Genomic DNA, 24141 nt, shown 5'->3' with positions numbered 1-24141 from the left:
AGCAAGGCATGCAACAAGCAGAGCTGAGCTTCTACCCAGCCTAATGACAACGCAGCTAAGTGCTGCAGCCCAGCAAACAGGACGCTGGATCTCGCTCACATTTCTCAAGTGCTCCATGGCCAGGTTCTGAGCCAAGCGGTGGGTCTCACTGCCATGAGCAACCTCTGCAGTATTTAATAAATAAATCCTGGACTTGTGAAGCTTCTACAAACCAGGCAGTTATCCCACAAATCCCTTCCTTATAAATAAATAACAAAAGCAACAGATAGACGATGCTGCTGCAAGAAAACGGCAAAATCAGTTGGCCCGTTTAAATCACTTGTGCTGGGGATGTATTTCCTCTGCCAGCCTGTTACTCAGAGCCCTGTGGTTTGCTCTCCCTTTTTTTTCTGGACCAAAAACCTGCTGCTGTTTCTCTAAGAGCCTGAGTTCTGCTGACTGCTTTGTCAGAGCCAGCTGCTATTAGTCTTTTGGGGCTAATTCCTGCCAGGGGTTTATTCACTGCAAGGCCTACAGAGGGATTTAAAGTTTTGCAGCAATTCACAAAGACCTAGTTGATCATTTAGCCAAACTCAGGGCTCTGTGTCACCTACCAGCATCAACCAAGTAGCTCAAAGAAAACGAAGGGTGATGTGGCACCACGATGGATCCAGCCTCATGTCAGCAAGACCAGAGCCTGGCCTTTAGGTGTGAGAGGCCATCTGGCTCAAGAAGGAACCATGGGCTCCACTTCTCTTCACAGGATATTGCTTGTAATGCAACAAAGCAGAAACCTGCCATTTGGAAGCAATGAAGGCTGGGATCTATGTCACAAGACTTGGCATTGACACTTGCACCACTGAACCAGTAGTGATTTTCCTGTAAGGGCTTACATTGAAAACATCTTCAGCACACTGGTAGTAATTTGGAGAGACATGCTAAAGTATTCAGGACCACTGGGTATGTCATATACCACAATTCAGTACAATTTTAAGAATTGCAGCATCAGCCACATCTCCACAGAATGTTGAAGATACAAAAGAACTTATAAATACTCCACATTAAAATTCACTGCTACCAGTTAGTGAACCTCCTGCTGCAGCCTAATGCAGTCCACAGGTGACTCACTTTGCTCTGTTCTGGCAACCATTTGTGTTTTCCAGATCACCCCTGTGTTGTGGGCAGTAGTGGTCTTCCTTGGTGGTGCAGGCATGGCACATAGTGCCACAACTTGCCCATCAGGCTCCTGGAGGTTACTGCTTGTAATTAACTGCTGGGAAAAAGCCACAAGGAAGAGCAGACTCTTGCGATTAACAACTAGTGAAGACATCAAGAACCAATTCACCTTTCTACTTCTTATCACATAACAGGAAACCTCTGATACGCATTACTTCTACACTGGTCCAAGTCATAACACATAACTCATTCTGGTTTCCCACAGTGTTCAGTTTGTCACCTACTCGCCAACTACTCTTTGAAAGGCTAGGTAGCAGCAGGACAAGGGGAAATGGTTTTAAGTTGAAGGAGGAAAGATTGAGGTTGGATGTCATGGGGAAGTTCTTTGCTACGAGAGTGGTGAGGTGCTGGAACAGCTGCCCAGAAAGGCTGTGGATGCCCCATCCCTGGAGGTGTTCAAGGCCAGGTTGGATGGGGCCCTGGGCAGCCTGGTCCAGTATTAAATGGGAAGGTTGGTGGCTCCGTCTGAGGCAGGAGGGGGCTGGAGATTCATGATCCTTGCAGTCCCTTCCAACCCAGGCCATTCTGTGATTCTGTGAAGAGAACACCTCATCTAAGACCTGCTCTTCACTGGCTACACCTATGACAAGCTGGGGAAGTGAGAAAGGTAATGCTGACTTTGTAGCTCAGAGAAGCACACCTTGTTTGGTGTCTGTAGTCTTGTTCCCCTTCCCCTGAGATCATCCCACCCTGCAGAACTCAGGGAGGCCTGCAGGAAAGCCATAACACGGACATTCTTGCACCATCCCTTGCCATACTCAAGACAAGAAGTCAGATCATAGAATGGCCTGGGTTGGAATCTACCTTCTTAAGAAGTTGATTCCCTCATGTTTATAAGTGTATAACCTTTAAATATTAGAAAGGCTGCAATGAAGTCTTCCTGCAGCCTTCCCTTTTCCTGTTGAATGCATGCAGTCAGCAAAATTATTGTCAGAGATACCTCAAGAAAGGGATATGGGCTTTATATCACATCAGCTTTGAGTGCCATTGCTTGCAGAATGCAGCTGCTAGCCATTCCATGCTGAGTACCACTCCTCACTCCAGCTGCCCTTGTGTTAGAGGCAGGTTTTGGAGAAACCCAGCTCTTCCAATTATCCCAGGAAGCAGAATTTAGGCAGTGTAAGCAGCTGGCGGCTGAGCTATTGGCTGCTCCTCACAATAAACTCTTGCTTGTACTCGAGGCCTTTGCTGCCCTTGATCCCCAGGTTGCCTGCATCTGTAGCAGCCCAGATGGAACCCAATCTTCTTAAAAGGAAACTACACATACCTTTGCAAAAAAGCCCATGCAAACAACACACCACAAGGCAAAATTTTAGAGTAAGTTTCCTCTTAGCAATCCCGACTACAAACAAGCTTTCTAATTTTCCACAAACGCTTTGAATCACGTCCCTTCACGTGTGTGAAAAAGTCTGGAAGTACAAAAGTTTTTCTATCCAACTCAATTGGTGGGAAACCCTGAAGCAGAAAGAAGTAAACCAACATTCTTGCCAAGAGATTGGGAATTTTCCAATTCATGCTTTTGTTGCTCCCACCCATCTGCACAAGTACAATAGTGAGGCCATGTTTGGCACTGCAACAAACTCAAATGCAATTGGCAGAAGCGGGGAAAGAGATGTAATTGTATTTCTCCAGGAAAAGTGGCCATTAGGAGGGTATTATCTGGATAGTGGTTATGTAAACTGTAGCTGAATAAGCTCTATTTACAACAAGAAAAATTGCCAGAAAGTGATCAGAACACAAGCGATCTGATGAAAAGGCTGCACTTGAGCAACATGAAAAGCCAATAATCTACAAAGAAGAAGCTGTCTTATAACTAGGAATTTTAAGCAGGGATGCTGCTGGTGGAGCGATTTCAAATCTAACCAGACCATGAATTTCAACATTTCTCAGTAGTCCTGAACCTTTTCTGGCACGAGACTCAGAGAGAAGACTGCTGCATCACAGGGACCAGGCTCTGACCTGCTCTGTACTTTCTGTAAGCCTACAGCATTCACAGCAGCTCATCCCCTTCCCCTCGGTATGTAAGATTTTTGTACAGACCAAGTCCTGTCCTTGTACTTCGGTACCACAGGGGTGCCATATACTCAGAAGAAGAAATCTACCCCATTACACCTCAATTTGTCCCATTAGGCCAACATCAATTGTGACATCTCTAATAACACATAGCAGACCTGAAACTCAGTCTCTCAGTATCACCTTCACTTGCAGCCAAAAAGTGCCAGATCAGTCCCAGTCAAGTTCCTCTAGCATATCTCACTGAAAAAGATGGCGTGAATAACTGCAACATACACACAAGAGGCTTTACCTTAGATGCCTTCATTGCACACTTGGACTTCAGAGTATTATTTTTCTTTCAGTCCGTACTTTCTAGAAAGAGGCAACCTGTGTGAATTCACAAGCACCATCTGGGACATAAAGAAGTTGGTCTAATCAGAGGAGCTCAGTTCAGCTTGACAGGTTTGAGACCTTACGGGGAGAACTCTGTAAAGGTGTTAAGCAGTTCAGTTAAATCAGGCGCATACTTGGGTGCCCAAAGCTTCTGCTATCACTGACTAAACCACCAAACGTGTGTGTTCCTCATGCAGCAGTACAACCTCCTCTAGTCAAAGTACACTATGACTTTTTTTTGCCATGCAGACTTCTCCTCCTTCTTTCTTGTTGTCAGAAGTGCTTAAGATCACAGGATGCAGTACCTTTTCCTCTAGCTCACTAAGCCTTATGTCCCTGCCCTACAATCTGATGGCTACCTACCATTTCACACAGAACATATGGAGGGAGATGGAGTTGTATTTGTGTGAATCTCATTCATTCAGCATCATTAGTCCTTGATCCTCCAGTGCAGGTGTTAACACACACGGCCACTATTCTCATGTGCTCATCAACAAGCAAAACCAACTTGCTCATAACTTCAAGCTGTAGGGCATTTACAGGCTGACAGACTCTAATTCTTCTGCTTGTTTTTTTTTTCCTTCTCTGTTCAGTTTGACAAATGAACGCTGCACTCTTGAAACTGAAATGAGAAGCTCGAAGACTGATCAGTAGGAAATGAGCACTCAGTTGATTTGTGAGAAATGCAGACAGTTCTGCTGGTTTTTTTGTTTTTTTTTTAAAAGATGTTAAAAATTGTTCTCTCAGAAAGCAACTTCCAGCTGCCATATAAACGCATGAGGTTGTACTTAATATTTAGATAAGCAACTCTTAAGAAAAAGATGGAGTATCAATGATTCAGTGAAGCGTCTTCTTTCAGAGTTAATGATGAACAACAGTCCATTCTGCAGTTGGCTGCAGGACAAGAGGTTGCTTTTGGTAATGTGACAGCAAGATGGTCCAGCTGTACTGCCTATCTGTATTGTTTAGAAGCTGCCACAACAGAGCATGTATCAATCACCATCTGAATGCTGCACAAGTGTTTCTGGTGAAAATCTGCTAAGTGTGATAACAACTCATACAAGCTTCCCAAAAGTTCAGCCAGAAAATGGAACCTGCTTATCCTGTCTTAGCACAGAGATACTTGGTGGCACGGAACAACCACATCTTAAAATGGATGACCACCTCACCTGTGCTTCTTGCTTCACAGCAAAATATACAGAACACCTACCATAACCACTCATGAATGCTCCACATTCCCACAACAGGCCAAAGCCATTGCTGACATCCTAGAATATTAGGATATACATATATATATATATATGTATGTATTCTTGCTTTTTTTTTTTTTTCCCCCCCCAGATGCAAAGGGTAACAGGAGAGTCAGCTCAGGCAGAGAAGAGAAGCTGTAAATCCATGTGATCTTTTCATACCTGGGGAAAAATAGCCCTTTAGGATCTTCACCAAACCCAAAGAAATTAACAGAAAGTCTCCCAAAGGGGATTTACTAGGCTTCAACTCAGAAGCTCCATCCCCATCACAGACATTCACAGCTTCATTCTTCATAGGAATAGAGAATACCTGCTTTTTACTCCGTGGTAGGGAGGTGCCAAGACAAAAAGAATTGAATGGGATTAAGACTCCTAAAAAGGTCACTGGTGCAAAGTAGGATTTGCACACGTAATGCAGCGGTGCAACTTTGACTGATCTGCATAAAAATGTGTTCCTAGGTGACTCTGATCACTACCTGCTTCCCTTGCTAGCTGTCAGAACTGCAGAACTGTCTTAGCATGCGTGGCTGACTGCTTTACCTGCACACCATGCACACACACCTGAACAAACCATCAGCTCACGGTAGGCTTGTAGAAATGCCCTGCTTGCAAAACATTTACTACATGCGAGGACATCGCAGCCTCTCTCCAAGTGGCATTTCTAGGAAGCACGCTGCTGTTTCTGGCTGGAAGCACTCTAGAAAATGGCTCTTATCACCAAGAAGCCAGTTTACCAGCAGGACTTAGGAGATGTAAATTGTGCCATAAACCCAGACAAGTTAAACCAAGGAAGAACTTGGCGGTGTTGGACTGAGATTCAAAATAGCCAAGATTAACCCTTGCCTACGTGATGGGCTGGGAAGCTGCCCAGGTCTTACCTCTCATTGCCTGCGTTCGCCGTGGACCAAGGAAAAACAGGAGTAAGACAGAAGCCAAATAGCAAGGGGATGCTGTCAGCTCACTGGTCTGCTATAGGACCTCAAGGGCCTGAAATGCTCCACAGAGACCACTAGAAAAAGCACGTGCATTTTGCTTGCAGTCCCAGCCATCTGCCAATCAGCACTATCAATCTGCCATAAACAAGTCTCAAACCACTGGACGAGGCCAACACTGTAACTATTTAACATACCTGCTGCCAAGCTAGATGCTCACTAGCTGCCTATAAATCCTGACCTGACATATGCATGTGTTATGTTTTCCAGCTTTTTGGCTTTCCATCCTTTGTTTTGCAATCCCAGAATGATTGCAATTAAGGAATATTACCTCATCAAAATGCCTATCAGCACACTAGCCTGTAAACACTTGTAATAAGTATGGCTAATAAAATACAGTTTATTAGCCAACCTTGTACAGTATTTTTACAGCCTTTTTCACTCATCATTGAGAAAAATAAATCCTCCACAGCTGTGCTGGAGCTGGCATTGCTGCCAGCCTCCCTTGGTCTCACCTGTAACGAGGTGAGTAATTAAAGTCCTTATTGGAGCAGCAGGGTTTTTTTATTGCCTGCCACAATCCCATTCTCTGCTCTTCTGACTGACTCAGAGACGAACTGCCACAAATGCTGTTCCTAAAATAGAGCAGCAATGAATTTGGCTTTTGTTGCGTTGAGTGATGGAAAAATTCAGCATCCCGGCTGCTCAACAATTCTCATCCTTAGCCCCAAAAGTGCCAAAGAGAAATCGAGTGGCCCCTCCCAAACCTGGTCCAAATCCTTGGGCAGGAGCAGCAAAGAGCTACTTGCAAATCATTGCAGTTAAAATGGTAACAAGGAAATCGCCGGAAGAAAGCGAGGGGGAAAAACGCTCTCGCTCCATAAAGTTCTCAGGAATCAATTAGTCTGGAACGACGGTAGATAAGCGATGATTTGTGCGGGGTTATAAGAGAGCTATAAACATTTTGCTTTTATCTGTGCCGTGACCTTGCTTGTTCTCAGCCACCAACTGGGCAAACGAACCACAGAACAGGAATACTGCAAAGAGCTTAAGCCATTATCTCACAGGATAATGTTTTACTTAGCGGAAAACCATGCAGTCTTCTCTCACACAAGATGTTGTTTTGTAGCTTTTTTTTCTTAAAGGTACTTGGTGAAGTCAATTATCATGATATATGGAGTTACTTTCCATGAGATAAACATAAAACCAAATGCTTGGCAGTAAACATAAACCTCCCAAGTTTTCCCTCCTTCTTCTATCCTTTTCTCTCTTTTTATTACCACATTCAGAAGTATAAATTGGTAATTTATTGAAAAATGAATGGCAACATTTACTGAAGTGGCACTATTTGCTACCCATTTTACTGTGAAAAGTCTGGTTTTAGGAGCTTCTTTCTTTATGTTTTTAACACAAACATAAACAAAAATGATCCCTAAAAGATGACTTGAATATTTTTTTTCCCTTTTCTTGTGCTCTTTACAAACAGAGACACTGGTGAAAAAAAATAAAAATCATGGAAAGGACTAAGACTACTCTACCTGCATACTTTTCCTCCATCAGGTCCTCATGTGGAATGCCTGAACTGCAGCCTAGAGTAGGGAGCACGGATTTGTCCTGAGAACCAGACAAGAAATCAGCTTCACTCTGGGATCCTGTTGCAGGGTAACAACTCCACGGTAAGAATTTAGATGTGTTACCTGCTTAAGGCAATGAAGTCATCAAAGACATTACCCCTCCTCTGCACCCAAGCTGCTGGCCTTTACCCAAGGAACAGCATAACACACTTTCAGAAGTCACTTGCCCACAGCAAGGTTTGCAGAGAAGGTAAATTGCTGCTGGTGACACAATTGATAGACTTGGAGAAAAAAAAAGTCCTTGCTCATGGCATTTGGCAATCCATGTGCTCAGAGGGCAGAAAGAGTTGGGTGTGGGAGGGAGATGTGGAAAAGAGTAGTCACCAGGGAGGGATGCTTGGAAGACTGAGTTGGCCTTGAAGACAGCCAAATCCCAACAGTGTTTTTTCCCAAAGCTGCTGAATCACAGCTTTTCCTTTCTATTAGAGTTATCAGTGTGAGAGGAGCACATTAAAGGGGACAGTGGACGAGTACTGCTATTGGAGACTGCGTTAGCACAAACAGCCCCCCCCCCGTGAACTCAGAACTGCTCCACAACATTTACAGCCCAAGCACATAGACTTATGGCAAGCTGGTAAAGGCTGTGTTCATCAAGCTGCAAGCCATTCAGATAGCACATCTTCAAAAACACTTCTCAGATCCAGAAAGAGAGGCCTCTTGGCTTTCTGTGCATCCACCTTATTGACACACTTGCTCACATCACGGGGTCTTTGGGTCCTAATTCTGATATCTATCAAAGAAGCTGACTCCTGTTTCTTGGCACTTGCAATGGGCCAGCCATGCACACTCCATCAGCTACTGCTTTGCAACAGAGGCTGTGCTGTCTTCAGGTGACACCTGGTAACTGCAGATCTTTTTCCCTTGTGGAGCAGCTCAAGGTTGCGACCCCCTCCAGCAGGGATCAAAGCAATTACGTGGTGCTGCTAAATTATAAAAAGCTGTAAATATATGTTCTAGGTACAACCTTGCAGGATTCCCCAGAGAACATTACTTCCTCATCTTCCTTAAGCTTGTCCTTATGCGAGGCCCTACAGACAGATTAGTGGCTGAACAGAACAATGGAGGGCACTTCTTGCTGCCATTAACACATAATAAAACCTGTTTTATTAATGTTTTCACATAAGTAATTCAGCTAGACTGGAATCTGTCCACATAAATTCCCTGTGACTACACCACTTACACTCTGAAACTCCCATTTCTACAGAGCAAATCATTCATACCTTCTGCTATGTCCTGGAGCTGAATAGAGAGCGATAACTTTCTACAGGACGTAATTAAATTAAATTCATTCAATTCCAGAAGTTATCACAATTCAGAGGAAGCAAGTCATTGTCTGCTAAACTTTCCATGCTTGTAACAAAAAGCCTAATGCTCTGTAATTTCTATGATGACAAGCGTATGAAAATTGTGTAGGATTCTTCCACAGAAGCAGCATCCTGGATTGAGAGAAAATATCTCCTTATTATAAATCCATTCTCTGAAGCACTCTGTTCTCTAAAAATACAGGCTGAGAGTGAAGTCACGTTATATTAAATGCTCTAATATCCTATTTTACACAGTTCTACAACCCCTTTGACCAGATGTCTCTCATAGGGCACCCAGCAATTCAAGCACTCTTTACATCACCTTTTCACCAATGAAGAATCACACACAGGTAGATCAGGAAAGGATTTGATACCCCGTGGAAATAACTTTTATACAGCTGCCTGTTGCTACAGGTTAATAGAAATGAGAGGCTCCACCACACACGGCCAAGAAGGGCTATAAGATTTGTGTTTTCAGAAGTGACCCACAAAAAGGCATGAGGATGATGAGCCCTACCCTACAGCTGAGCCTCAGGAACACTGCTGCTGAGCACAGCCCACAGCCTTGGGAAATCTTTATGTTGATCAGGGGCTCTTGGACAAGAGAACTGAGACTCTGCTCTGGTCTACCTAGGTAGTATTTAACAGAACTAACATATGAGGAAAGCAACTTCCTTCCCCTAACACCTTCCAACGCAAACAGTAACCAGGTGAGAGAGTGTTCTGCTCACAAAGAAACAACGGCTTCTGGCTCACGGTGCTACCAGACAAAATATTCACAGCTAAGCCCACAGTCATATGCAGAAAGAAAAGCTGAACCCACCCAACAAGTAAAGGAGCTCTGGGGCCGTGCAGCACTCCTTCTCAGGAAGCCCCCGCTCCAAGAAATGCTCTCTCTTCCATGGCCGGCCCTTATATGAGCTCAGGGTGGCTTCCCCCTGGGTCTGCCCCTTCCGGCCAGCTGGGGAGCACAGGTGCAAACACATTGCCTGAGCCCCATGGGCCAGCCACAGCCCTTCACCAGGTGCTCCATCACCACTTCAAGCCCTGACCTAACAGCTTCCTTACAGAAGGGAACACAGGCAGTGAAACGAAGGTCATACCTCTTGTGATTAGAAGGTCGTATCCAAGCCTGGCAAACTGGTGAGAAAGTGGTCTTAAACCACCATAACGCCAACTAAAGCCAGCTATCATTATTTACTACAACACGTGAGCAGATGTGTAACACATCCTCCTCTCAACGTAGGATTAATCCTCAGATTAGCATCACGAAGCTCTTTTAAAGAGAATTCAGGTATGTCATTCAGTCTTGATGCACGAGTTTGAAAATCTAACCCATGCGGCAGTGGGTTGCTCCATCACCTCTGTGTCAAACAAAACATTTCTATTTAAACACTGGGAGAATCCATTCTGTCCAGTTAATCCTGATCTGTTGGAGAAGATAAATTAAATCAATACTGGTCACTTTCTAGTAATGCCTTAGAGCAACAGCTTGACTCTGGCATGGAACACAACAGAAAGGGATTGTGATAAATGAAAGAATTCTGCAGAAGAACCACTCCCAATTCAAAGCAGATAGTGTGCACCAGAGCTCATGTGGAAGCAATTAATTCTAATCACTTATGAGACAATAAATTTAATTATGGGTTCTTTGAAAACTAAAAACCCAACAATTATTGTTAATAGTCTTTTCTTGATGTCAGATAGCGAACAGGATTTCTTGAGGCTGTTTTTCCTGCAGTTAATTAAAAAGAAAAAAATCATTTTTTAGTTAAGGATGCCTGGGCTCACACTAATATATGTAACGGTGCTATTGCGCTACGTTTAGATCCCACAGGACAGAAAAACAATCTTTGAGCGCTTGTATAATTGGCATTTTTCTTTCTGCCAAGGTCTCAGATCTTTATTACGTGTTCAGAGGTACACTCATCTCAGTACAGCTCGATGTCTCCGGCTTCATTTCAGCTACCCTCATGTTAGTAAGGCCAAAAATTGCAAGCAGCGCTCATTTTGGAGCTGTATGAGAGCTCTGGCTGGGGAGTAACAGCGCTGGTAGCCTGGGCTGTGGCACAGCCATGCAGTCCTGCTCCGTGGTGACACAGCTGCGACCCACATTCATTCCTTCCCTGAACCTGACACCACTGCAAACAGTTTCAAACAGGAAATTGAGCTTAACAGCATATCTGAACTGCACGAGGAGAGCGTGAGGATGGAGAAGGACCCGAACTCAGGCATTTTGAATTTTGATGCTCCACTCCTTCTCTCTAGAAGACACCTGTCAGTGCCTGACTTCTCTGCACTTGCAGTAGCTTCCAGCATTTCCCAAGTTAAACTACGTATGATGCTATTGCACCTACCAGAAATGACTTCAGAGCATTATCTAACAAATGTAAGCTAACAAATCTCAAATTTGCCCAGTAGCTTTCAAATCCATCCTTCTTCCCCTGTACTCTCTCCCTGCACCAAAGTGCTCCCCAGAGTCTGTATTTTCTGTCTTGCCTGACGTTCAGATGGTTAATTACTACACTTCATAGAATCATTAAGGTCGGAAGAGACCTCTAAAATCATCAAGTCCAACCATCAACCTCTCCCTACCATGCACACTGACCACATCTCTCAGCGCCACATCCCACGGTTCTGGAACACCTTCAGGGATGGTGATCCCTGGGCAGCTGTGCCACTGCACCACTGCTCTTCCTGAGAAGAACTTTTTCCTAATATCCAACCTGAACTTTTTCTAATACCCAACCAACACACTATTGCTGAAGCACCAAATGCTTGTTATCCACATAGCATCTCAGAAGGGGATACGAACAATACAGGATTCTGAGACCTTCACTTAAGGAACTACTGCTTGGGCTAAGCTGCAAAACAGATAAACTCTGGAATTTGCATAGCTGCTCCAAGAGCGCTACAGAAGCTTTTAATGCTTATTTTAGGATGCCCTAAGAACTCTAATCTACTGGTGGTAAGAACACACTATGTATTTGCTTTCAGCTGGCCTCATCAACACATTCAAAATTTGACCAAAAACTCAGGTTTGATCCTCAGCAACAGTCAGATTTTGATGACGCCATCTTGCTTTCCATCTCCACCGTTCTGTCTCCCATAACCCACAACAACAAGCATTTCATCCCATGCCACGTGATGCTTTGTCAGAAAATAACCATGCTCCAAGAAGCTTCTGTCAGAAGGGGGTGGATTGTTAACGCCTCTCTCCCAGAGATGGCAAACAGCAGAGGGCCATTTTAAGCTATAATGAGATCTCATTACCTCAAGAGATCTTGGAGGACAAGAGCTAAGCAGTATTTAGTAAAGCTCAGGAAGTCAGAAAAAAAAGAACAAGATTGTCTAAAGCTGGAAGAGCAAATGTTCTTCCTGCAAAAGTGTCTGATTCACTATAATAAATAATGTGTGCATTTACACGAGAGGCTAAAAGCAGCAGTAAAATCAGCCCATCCTGCTGGCTTTGCCCTAGTGCTAGCAGCTCTGTACCAACTGACAGACACCACATCCATAGTGTTTAAGAAATATCATGCTTCAGGAGGAAAAACTTGACCTTTAATAATAAGAAATGTTCCCTGGAAGAATGAATTGTGCTGGAACTACAAACTCCAAGCCCTCCTGGCAGAACCAGAGCATCCATCTAACATCACGGTACTCCCAAAGCATGAGTTCACTCCCTAGCAACTATTCCTCTTCTCCCTGAAGTATGTCATCATAAAGCTCAAACATAATTTGCAACAAATGCTTTTGTCTCCGTTTCACCTTTACTAACTTCTCTGAATTAAAAGAGTTTATCTCAACCAGTACTATCACTCTGCAAAATTCAATATATTTTAATTATGAGGATGAGGGAGAGTTTAGCCTACCTAATTTATGACAAAATATCATGTTCTCCGTTTAATTAGGATAATTTAAAAGGTTCATATTTAAACGCTCTTCCACGGCAAGAGAGAAACAAATGTTACACTAACTAGATTATTCCCTATAAATCGAGTTATACATTGTTCCATACAAAGACACAGGAGGAACAGAACCAGAGGGTTTAGGTGGTTATTTGGCAGCAGATTTTCATGTCCTGCAGATGGCTACAGCAGAAGCACTCATGCTTCATATGACACAGCAGCACCTCCTGTCAGTGCAGAGATGACAGCACTAATTACGTCTGCTAAAAGCTTCCCAAGGTCAAGGCTGCTCTGATTACAACTTGGTGTTATAAATGCTTTAAACAACAGGAGCCAGAGACGCCCTCCCCTTTTACCACCTCCTCTTTATTGCCACGTGTGCCCAACATCCCGCTAGTGGTTGTTGGCATCTGACTGGGAGGCAGGCAGGAGGTGTGCATCAAGCTCCGATACTGCACACGCTGCACCTGGGGGCTTTGGTACTATCATTCAACTCTTCACCTGCTTTTATGAATCTCCTTATCATAAAGATATAGAGGTGGTAAGCTCCCAGGCAGATTCCTAGATACCTCTGATCCAAACAGAGAAAACCAATGCACAAATAGGCAGCATCCAGTCCAGGAAAACCCAACAACCTGCAAGCCAAACAAGACATATTGCTCTGCTCAATGCCAAGAGCTCCTTCAGATCACAAAGCCTTTCCTACTTGCCTACATTCTATGCCTTTCAGAAAGCTGATTTTGATTCTTTCAAGTGGAGCGCACAGTTCTCAAAGCTTTCCACTGCTTGCTTCACTGATATAAAGCATGTGTCTTCATTTCCAGTGTTTTCAGGCCCTCACAGGAAAGCAGAAACTGATAGCACTGAGGTGCCTTCCCTCTCTTGCATTCTTCTCTGCTTTCTTTCACCGTGACTAACTATCCTTGCTTTGCTGCTAATCTCTTCTCCGGAGGGACTGCCCAAGCAATCTTCAGGTGATTTAAACGATGCTAATTTGAGAGGAGTAAATCCAGAGAGGTGACCAAGAGGATGATGACCCTGACCTCACTACTCAGCTGTACTCCTGGGAAGTCACGCCTCCAGGCTTCCTAGCACTTGGCATCCTCGGAGAGATACAGCTCCAGGGAGCAACTTGGCAGGCTAAAGAGAAAAATACATTCCTATTACTAAAAATCACATTCCCTCATACTTCATCATGGTTCTTTGCCACCTTTTCTTGTGCGGATCTCAGAAGTTGTACCTCATACTGCCTCTAATACCTTCATGTGTCTCTTTATCAACTTACTTTAAGACAAAAAAAAAAAGAAAAGATTTGACAGCTCACAGATTAGCAAATGGCCTTTCCTTGCTCTGTAAAGCACCTTTTTCATCAGTCATTGTCACCCTTCACAAGATTAATAAGAAAAAGACACTTACAAAGCAGAACCTGTCAAAAGCAGAGGTGAGCACAGTACAAAGGATACTAATTGTAACTTTTTTTCAATCTGTATCGATCTCAACAATTGTAGATATTTAAAAAAAAAAATCCTATAGTGTTTGTACCTTTGTTTTGCAAAGAAGAGAAGGATACCAAGAAATAAATTCAACCACCATTTGGTTCTGGCATGAGGTAAGTTTGGGGATGACTTCTTGGCACCTCCTGAGAACGACAGGAGCTGTTGTTTCAACTCACATCAGGCAGAGCAAAACCAGTTTTCTTCAACAGGGAAAGCAGAGGAGACACCAAAGGAGATAAAGGAAAGGTCAGCTGGGGCAATGTATGTACAGATGGGTCTGCCTAGGTGTGGAAGCACATGCATGACATTTGCTTTGGAAGAGTGGAGAAAAGAACTGGTGTTCAGCATCAGCAGCAAAATGTTAACACCAGTGCATAACCAGAGTACTCAGTATACAGAATATATTCAGCCCTTGTGTGTTTCTCTTCTAAATTCAATCTAATTACATGAAGATCTACGGACACCAAAGAAGTTGTGGCTTAAGTATCTGCAGTGCTGCAACAAATAACAGGAACATATAAGACAAATGACTATAGAGAGCAGTATCATCAATGCTTAAAAAACTAATGACAACACAAAACATTTTTTTAATAAAGGGAAGAAATCAAGAATGAGTGGCCGGGGCATTTATTTCCTTTTCAGCTCTTGAAAAAAGTAACAAAATCGAAGCAGAAGAACAAGAGAATACAGACACGTTAAGATGTCACTTTGTTCACTACTAGAGGTAAAAGCAGAGGGGGACAATGTGCGACTTCATCAATTATTAATGAAATTTTTGCCACTGGAAAAAGAAAGTGCAGGATGCATTTACAGAGCACTGGTTCATTAACCACCATTAGTCATTCATTTCACAACTGAATGGGTGAACACTCGGTAGCTCTGGGCTCTTCTGGATTGGTGGGGTTTTTTTGTTTGTTTTTTTGTTTTTTTAATAACATCTCTACTCTAAAAGTGCAAAGCTCTCCCTCTGCACAGCAGGCAGGACTGTGTTCACCACAACAGTTAGTTATGACAAGATGTCTGAGATCAGAGGACTTGGAATATCAACCAGGTCAGAAATAAATCCACACTTAACTCAAAATTTGGTCTTGGCATTCAGCATCAGTTGCTCAGGGATTCCTCTGACACCCAAAGGCATCACGGCTTCTGTCCTCTCCTTTGCACCTTTCAATAACAGCTCTCATCAGATTTGATATTCCTCCTGAAATGTTATTGCATTAGTTCAATTTTGAAGCTTTTCAGTTTCACACTGCAATATGGGGGGAATAAAAGACAAACACGTTGTCCCCAGCTGAAAAACATTCAGAGGTAGGCACAGAGACTGCTGTGTATGTATACAGGATACAGCGTTGTTAGCCATAGAGCTGTGGAACTCTTCTGCTACGTAATCAGTACGTGAAGACGTGCATTAAGTGACATAGCAGGTGCCTGCTCTGTGGGCAGGATTTGCAGGCATTGCTAGAGCTGAAAAAGCAAGAGAAAAAGCCAGAGTGAAAGTGAAGGGGTCACTTAATTGGGAGGCTTAATGTACTGACACGCTTTCACCTTGTACTGAAAGGATTCAATCTTAATGTCCACAATCACAGCACAGAACACTGGACAGCAGTACAAAGAAGTCTTCAGGGAATTCCCCATTTTTGAAGCCAAACACAAAGCTGAGAACCCTTACAAAGCAGTGACAACTGCTTGAATTCAGATTTATTTATTTTTTTTTTAAACAAAACATTTTAAAAAGAGAACACAGAGTCTTCATTACCCATCAGATCTGCAGGCTGCATAAGAGGATGCTCAGCCAGGGTTTAACACAAAAAAAACCAGTTGGTGCCTCATGCCCCTCAGATGTTGCAGGGAATCATTCGGAATTCATGATTTTTTGTCTTTAAAGAAATTCTATCGTACCCATCACCCTCAGCAGTTCTGTACTACAAGAGTTGTCCATGGTGTCATTGGGAGATCATGCAGGAGGATGCCTGATCATTATATAAAGTTGTGAAATCTTCAACAGCCAGCAACAGAAAGAAGAAGCTACACATCTTTCTGTGGGAGTTCGGGGCCAAATCCAACAGTCCAACATGAGAATATCTGGGCAGATGGATCCAAAAACATCTAAGGAAGAACAGGTTAGTTATCAAAAGAGCTACTCCTATGGAGGAACATTGGTATCTCTCATCTGTCTGCTACGGTGGCATCTGGATCTATTAAGTAATATTTCTTCCTAAGTGGAAATGGAGATAAGATGGTAGAAAGGCTGGGGAGAACACTGCTTTCCAGTGAACGACCAAAAGCACTTGCTGGGAGTTAGTTTGCTTAAGTTGGAAAGACAAACAGTGCAGACACTATAAAATGCACACAAAGATGTCAGATGGATGATCTGAGATCTCCTCTTTTGCGGTGCCAGCAGCAGCTAAGACTGCAGGTTGGACATAGATCTTCTATGCAGCATCTCCTTTGTCAAAGTGTCTGTAGTGGAAGAGACTCTTGGAGTCCAATTTCCCAGAGTATTTGATAGCTTCAGCAAAAAGCTTTGTCACCTGTCAATACAAAGCAGATGAGGACTAAGCACTGCAAAACCTTCTGCAGAAGACTGAGAGAGCAGGCTTCACAATTCCATGCTCACCCTCAAATAGTTGTGTATAGATCCAGTTCACAAGCCCATCCAAATTGAAACCAATTTCAACCTGGCTTCAAATAGGTGTTGGCTCCAGTCCCCGGAAGCACACCTGTCCATCTGGATGGATGTACTCCTGCCAGACTTCCTTGGCAAGACAGTTCTATCCTGTGAAAACACTTCTTTCCCTCTACTTCCCAGGCCTTTAAGAGAACATGGAATTGTTCTTCTCAGAGAATCAAACTCTGCATTCAAAGTGGTTCACCTCAATTAAGCAGGTGTGGTAATAAATTTTCAATGGGGATTCCTTTTCTGGTTGTCAGTGTGTTTCACAAGTAGGCAGAGGACATTCTTCAATTTCCCATTCTTGTAAATCATGTTTGGCATTATCCTGTCTACAAACATGGATCTTGGCACTCTCTCTCCTCTTTACTCACTCCAAAAGTGCAGAAGATTTTGCACAGCTGGACACCAGCTCTAGTCACTGAGTTCCACATCAGCATCCACTGAAATCCACAGGAATTTGGCTGCTGTGTTTAATGAGAACTAGCTGAGGCCCTTTTGTGACAGGTGAAGCCCCTTCAAAGCAAGTCGAGGCACTACTGGCAGCAGGAGACCCAGTTTGCATTACCAAATACCCCATTCCCTTCACTGTGTGAAAGGTGCTTTTCAGGAGCTCCAAACAATGACTTCCAACTGGGGACTACAAGGGACCTAAATGCTCAGGCAGGAGTTCCACTTGGATGGTACTCTGGAACAGGACTGCCCCAGCGATCATTCAGAAAAGCACAGTTACATCCTGTTTTATGAACTATGCACTGGAAAAGATCCCCAATGAAAAACTCTTTCCATGCATAATTTAAAGATGTTGTGGGGAATTTCGCACAAGGAGTTTTTTCTGAATTGAAAATGATACAACGACAACCTCAACTGCAGTGCAGGACCCAAGATTTTTTCATCTGTATTTCACTCCAAGCAACGTTATTTCACATAGTAGCAAAAGGAAAATACATTCTAACATTCATAGATGCGAAAATCAAAATGCTGTGATTTTCTGTCACATTATTATTTTTCAGAAATAATGAGGGTCCAAACACACCAGAATCTGGTGCTTGAAAGCAGTTGAAAGCTCTGAAGGCTTCTATAATCAAGAGGAGAAAGAACAACATGGAAGTACCTGGAAATTAGTGAGTAGAGCAATCCCACTGTCAATAGCCATCCTCCGGATCACATAATTATCATGGACAAACTTGGTGTTGCTGTTAGGCAGGTTAATCACCAAATCTATTTTCCCATCCCTTATCAGCCTGAAGAAACAATGCACAAGACAGTATCACAGTGTATCTTGCTTAATGAAAATCTAAGCTGAATAGCACAGGCATGCAGGTAAACAACACTGAAAATGTTCATTTGTGTTTAGTCTTTGATGTTAAGTCTTACATCCCAAGAGGGCAGGGTTGAGGGGTTAAGGCATTAAGGCAGGACTGAGCAATTTGGGCTCTATTTCTGTTCTATCCAGTGATACATAGCAATATTCAGCCTTCACACAGTTCAGCACAACTCTTAAAGGTGGATGGACTCTCATCCAGATCTTGCATACTCTTCCAAGACAATGTAATGCGGAGCAATACACCCATGACATATCAAATAGGGCTGTTCAAGAGATCATAGAATGCCTTGGGTTGGAAGGGACACCGAGGATGATCGAGCTCTTCCTGCTGTCACAATACCAGGCTGAATGAGATAAAACTTCTCAAGTCCCATTAAATCACTATCACTGATCCCAACTGGACCAGAAATTTGTATTGGTTATCCTGGACGTTATCCTGGACGTTAACACAATTTGGACAAGGTGAGTATTGCTCTTACCTCCTGACTGGAGGGAGGCTGGGACTCAGGCTTTCCTGTGATGGCCACGCCACAGGATTTGCAGGGATACCATTTGCATTGAGCCAGTCAGAGGTTGCTTCAGTGGCATAAAGCTGTTAAGGAAAAGGAAAGGTTGCCATGTGCATCGTAATACAGAAACTTGTCATTTAACTCACGTGGGTTTGACCCAACACAGTTGTCAGAACTGATTTTGAAGGGCATTTTTCATCACAAAGGCACTTCCCAATATAGACAGACACAAATAGAACAGCATGACTTTCCCAAATTTCTGTTATCTCTTGCCTGCTGATTGATGACAGTCAGTGAATGACAGTAACACACCCAGAAGCAGGTAAGTGCCTTAGAAAAACCTAAGCCCCTCTGATTTTCAATAGAGCTTACATTCAGTCACTTAAGAATGCTTTTTTTTTCTTTTTTTTTTTCCTGTCTAGCACTAAGTTTTGAAAGGCAGTCCTGTAAATCCAGCACTTACACTAACACCACTGAGCAAAAGAGTATTTAAATACTTCACATTAAAAGCTCTCCCCAGTCTTCTGTGGCCATGCTGTTAAGTTTCAGTAAGGACATGGTTTCAAAATTATGCAAGAGCTTACAAAAGGGATGTCCACACTACGCATTTCCCACATCAACAGCTCACAAGAATCACTGATCATGAAGCACCTTCTCGACACAAAAGATCTCCTCCTTCTGGCATCTTTGGTTTCTTGGAGAACTTAGATTTATAGTGTGACATCCTGACTGCTGGCTGATAGCAGAGCCAGGATTGTTCTTGCCAAGACTTGTGAGTTAGTCCTGCTTGTTCGATTAAACAATCATGAACACTTTTAGTTGGGTGATACCTGTTGGCTCTACTGACTACTTGGACAAAAACCCCTGTTGTACTTGGAAAAATCTCCTTTTCTCTGTCTCCCAAATGAATCCCGAAGTTCATCAATCCTACAGCAGGCTGAGTACATTTCCAATTTTAAAAACCCTAGCTTTAAATAACTGAAACTACTTACCTGGAAGCCTTCCCCATGCAGTAGTTCTGCTACACAGAGGAACTTGGAGCGGAAGGATTTCTGAAAAGGAAATTCATTACACAGTCAAAGGTAGGATTAGAGACAGGGCTTTGTTCACCAGCACAGAGCTCCTCCAGACTCTGCATATAGACAAAAACACCTTGCTGTGCACACTGTGCACATACATGTGTCTGAGTGTGTATGTACAACGCCATTCCAAGGAAACTGTCTGCATCCTAAAGCCCAAAGTCACTCCCAGTTGAGACATACAGACATACACCAAACTGATTTCTACAGCAATTAAGAAACAGCCCTGCATATTAAATATTAGGATGACTGCCTTCCCAAGTACACCGACTAGAGTCTCTTTTACTCCTAACCAAACTTACATTCCAACATTATTCAAACATTTGGCCTTCTATGCTGGCAAATGACGAACATGAACAGGTTTTGGGCAACCTGTAGTCGCTGTTTGCGGATTGCTATGATCAGGAGCCTGCGTACATGCAAGTTCACTTCTAACTCCTGTGGCCGCATAGAAAAAAAAACACACTCAGGAGACTGGGACACCCTGTTCCCACAAGGAGCTGAATGCCCAAGTACTTAGGGTACCTGTGAAAGACTCGTGATACACACCCACATCTAACACAAGACACAAAGATAAGATGATCTCCTGTAAGCATCTGCATTTGAACAAACCACTTCTGAGTAACAAGTGGGCAAAAACTGAGCCCAGCATAACTTTCTTCTGATTGTTGAAGGTCCAGCAATGAAAAGATCAGAAGGAGCACGTGCCTTTCTCACTGCTGAGGCAGGCTGAATCCTGCTTATAGCTCTAGCCACTCTTGCCATTTTGCAAGTAAGATTATTGCAAGCTCCCTTCTCAAGCTACTGATGGCTTAACCTCTACGGGCAAGTGTAATATTCTGAAGGGTGAACTATTTCCTATGAAGAAAAGAAGTCAACGGTGTGTGTTTGGTGGGTTTTTTTTGTTTGTTTGTTTGTTTGCTTTCCCAAAAGAACCTCATTCTGAAGCCATTCTGCTCTTACACTAACTGGAAAATATAAATATACAATGTGACAGGGTTGGCAGCTTCCCAGTCGGAGAAAAACCGTTCTGCCTTCTGGTCAGGGGGCCTGACTTTCACAACAGCATTATAAACTTCTATCAAACATGTACTGAACACTTGTGACACATAAAACAGCCTCTCCATGAAAAGAAATTACAGCTGTCAGCTTGCATCCAAGCAGACTCAGATTTACAAGCTGACTGAAAGAACTTGTGTAAGAAACCATTAGTTACTAAAGGTGAAAAGTACAAGCAGATTTATTTAGTGGAAGATATTTACTGCAGGAGAATTGTATTCTCTTTCTGTTACAGCAAAAGTTCTATTTCTTATAATCTCTCTCACGTTTGCTGGTATGCCTTGCTATTTGTAAAGGGCTGCATCCCCAGTTCTTTCACTACCGCTCCACCAGATCTCACTGAGAGCAGGCACAAAATGAAACCAGCCCATCTCCTGGACTCATCTTGAATTCTGTATCCAAATGCACTGTGGAGCCTGCAAAACTTTCCACATACAGGGAATCAAGGGAGAAGGTTACCTTGAAACAACAGACAGAGAGCTGGGATTTAAAAATAAAATACTCCATTAGTGTTTTCCGCATCTCGTGGTCACCAGCACAGATGCAAGACAGATGCACACCCTCCCAGAGATATCACTGAATAGCCCAATCAGGAAAGAAAATAAAAAGAGATTTTCAACTCCTCTTGCATAAAATATAAATTATTTAATGGCAGAGTCAGGGTTTCAGCATCATGGATTTCTCCAAATGGTGAAAAGAATAGAGGTCAGCTTATCAGCTTGCATAAACTGGCAGAGACTCCTTTTTCTAACAAGACAGCCATGATCCCTTTAACCTGGGAGGGCAATAAACCTTTAAGATGCCGGGGAACCTTGGCCTTGGCTGTGTTAGCAGTGCTCACAACCATGGGACAACCAGAGGGCTTCTGGTCCACGCTGACTGCCCAACCCCCCTTGTGCTGTCCAGCAGGCAGGAAGCAGAGCACGCCTGATCAACTTTGAGGAGGATTACACTACCAGCAACATTTTGGAGTGGCTGCTGGCATAGGATTACCATAGGAGCTGCAAAAGCAGCATACCACCGAGGAAGGCTCTTGGAAAGGTTGGGTTCATACTGGGGCCTGCTTGGCCTGTGGATTGCAGCACAGCCACTGGACCCAACTCACAAACTGATCAGAGTTGAACATTTCAGCCTCTTCCAACCTCAAACTGGAATTAATCATGATTAATATCAATGACAAAAAGGTGCATCATGCTGTAAAACCTCAATGCTTTAAACCTCTTCCAGAAAGGGAAATTTTCAGTTGACCATTCACTGCCGAGAAAATACAGCAACTGCAACATGAAAGTAGGGCCTCCACCTCATCAGCCCACACAGAAATTCAGTTTTTAATATTGCACAGTTGTGGAGAGAGGTGCCTTAGTATTCATCTCTCTGAGCCTTCATTTCCCGTTGGAGGGCACACTGCCTCCTTCACCAACGGGAGCTATGAGACCTCGAGTTGGAGAGATTTGAAGGATTAGTGGTCATCGCCCAACGCATGCAAGTGGTATGGGGAGGAAGGTCCCCTTTTCTCCAGCCTTACTCATGGAAGCCACCCAGAGTTCATGCGTCAAGGCTAGGTCAGGATTCCAACCTTCTCAGAAGGTGTTGCTTCTTTCTGCCTGCAGAATTGGCAGATTTTGAAACAAACCACGGAAAAGCAAGTAGGTAACAAACTGCAGAGTGGTAAGGGTGCAGCAGTAGTCAGCATTAACTTCACTCTTCTTGATTCGGAGTTTAATTATGTAAGAAATGTGCCAAGAAGAGAGACCTTTGAGCAATTGGTATCAGATTCTTTCGTAAAAAAAGGAACTGTAAACCACTTATTAAAAAGGACAAAATCTTGTTACTTCTAGAAGTGTTGGGTTTTTGAGCTTCTGGGGTTGCTTTCCCTTCTTTTTCTTGTTCTTCTTAAACCTTGGTACCAAGAACACTGGGCTCTGTTTAATAGATAGTGACACACAAGCTACATAAATGCTTTCTATTGCAAAAATTACTCTCTACTGCCAGTTTTCTTTCAACTCCTCCAGGCAAAAAATTTTGGACTGCTCCTAAGTTTGGACACTGGACTCTTCTTGTTTATGTTCCCCTATTCTTTTTCTTAGTACTGCAGTGATTAGATACAACTGCCCAGATTCTCCTACAGAAGTTTTAAACTAGGCAGCAAGCAATGACCTTCCTGCTAATTTGACATAACTTGGAAGAAGTTTCAATCCATGCATACGTTTGTGTGTAAACATACATATTTAAAAAAAAAAAAAAGCAACAACAAACAACTGAAGTTGTGATCTGTGATAGAGAAGTTCTATTCCTTCCTGGAATCTTTTCACACACTTCCTTACATCCCCTGCTGGCTCAGAGAGCCCAACATACCTTTCACACCTCCACTCAAGTATACTCCCATTGTGACTCCAGTGTGGAAAGGCATGTGATACTGCTGTACCTGGCATAGGTCTATGGCTTGAAAGTGTTACAGCCACAAAATGCCTTAACGGCAGCACGCTTCTCACGTGCTTGGGTGACACTACAGCTCTGCCTGGAATTAAATCTTGTCCAGCTTAGTGGTGTGAAAAAATGTCTCACTGTCTTGCATGGAGGAAGGAATTGGTTTCAATGAATTGACCACATCTGTCATCTAAAGGCACTAATCTCTGCAGCAAGGTGGTTTCTAACTCTCTTATTCCAGCCCTAAGCTTGTAACAATCCCTCAGCAAATTTCTGCAGCTCCCTGTAAAATAACCAGGATCCAGAGGTAAAAGCACTGTACCAGCTCCAGTAAGGACCTCTCCATTGTGTTTGTAACTTTCTATTTCATAGTTCTTACAGCTGGATTGCAAAGAAATATATTTAAGCCATAAAGATGTGAATGAAAAAAGGCAAGGATTACTGACTTCCTCCGTGTCAGTCTTTCTTCAGCTTGGATTTTTAGGACTTACCTGGATTCCAATCAAAATTCCTTGCTTAGGAAATGTAAATCCAGTGGCAAGCATAGCTTTCTGGAAGGCAGAATATACATCTTCCCCAAAGCACGCAACCTAGGAAAAGGCACAAAGAAGGCAGCATGAAGGGACAAGACAAAAACAACCCAAGAACGCCGTTTTAAAAGTAAACAGGAATAAAATATTTAAATATGTTCTTTTGACTTCTTCATGCAGAATCAGACTGCTTTTGCATGGAGTCTGCAGTCACAGGAAAAATAAATCAGAAAATCACTGCAGGCAAATCTCACAATTTTAATGAAGCAATAACGAAGGAATAGGCAATGCTTTAGTTTCAAACAGCACACCAAGGAATAACAGCAATTGATTTTGCTCAGTTATGTGAATGTTGCACACAGCTTCTGCTGTAATGTTTGTAAGTGCACTGCAAAACGTTTAACATTATGCA

At 43.1% G+C, this 24141-nt stretch overlaps 1 protein-coding gene across 4 annotated transcripts in view; it reads right to left on the bottom strand.

The window, feature by feature from the left end:
• Positions 1-24141, bottom strand: part of CPS1 (carbamoyl-phosphate synthase 1) — a 234065-nt gene that overhangs the window by 117646 nt on the left and 92278 nt on the right. For 2 of the 4 annotated variants that reach the window (XM_042874765.1, XM_042874766.1), the window contains exons 34-38: positions 23691-23789; positions 19627-19686; positions 18605-18717; positions 17913-18042; positions 14836-16658 (exon numbers count right to left, since the gene is read on the bottom strand). In XM_042874765.1, the coding sequence (XP_042730699.1) occupies positions 16560-16658; positions 17913-18042; positions 18605-18717; positions 19627-19686; positions 23691-23789 (501 nt within the window). In that variant the 3' untranslated portion in view covers positions 14836-16559. Of the gene's footprint in view, positions 1-14835; positions 16659-17912; positions 18043-18604; positions 18718-19626; positions 19687-23690; positions 23790-24141 lie in introns of those variants that run through there. The other 2 variants (XR_006179623.1, XR_006179624.1) reach the window with 2 other exon arrangements.

Source organism: Lagopus leucura, unplaced genomic scaffold (assembly GCF_019238085.1).
Source record: "Lagopus leucura isolate 7727_CA_CO unplaced genomic scaffold, USGS_WTPT01 Super-Scaffold_100012, whole genome shotgun sequence".
Classification (NCBI taxonomy): Eukaryota; Metazoa; Chordata; class Aves; order Galliformes; family Phasianidae; genus Lagopus; species Lagopus leucura.
This window is presented reverse-complemented; position numbering and strand designations above follow the sequence as displayed.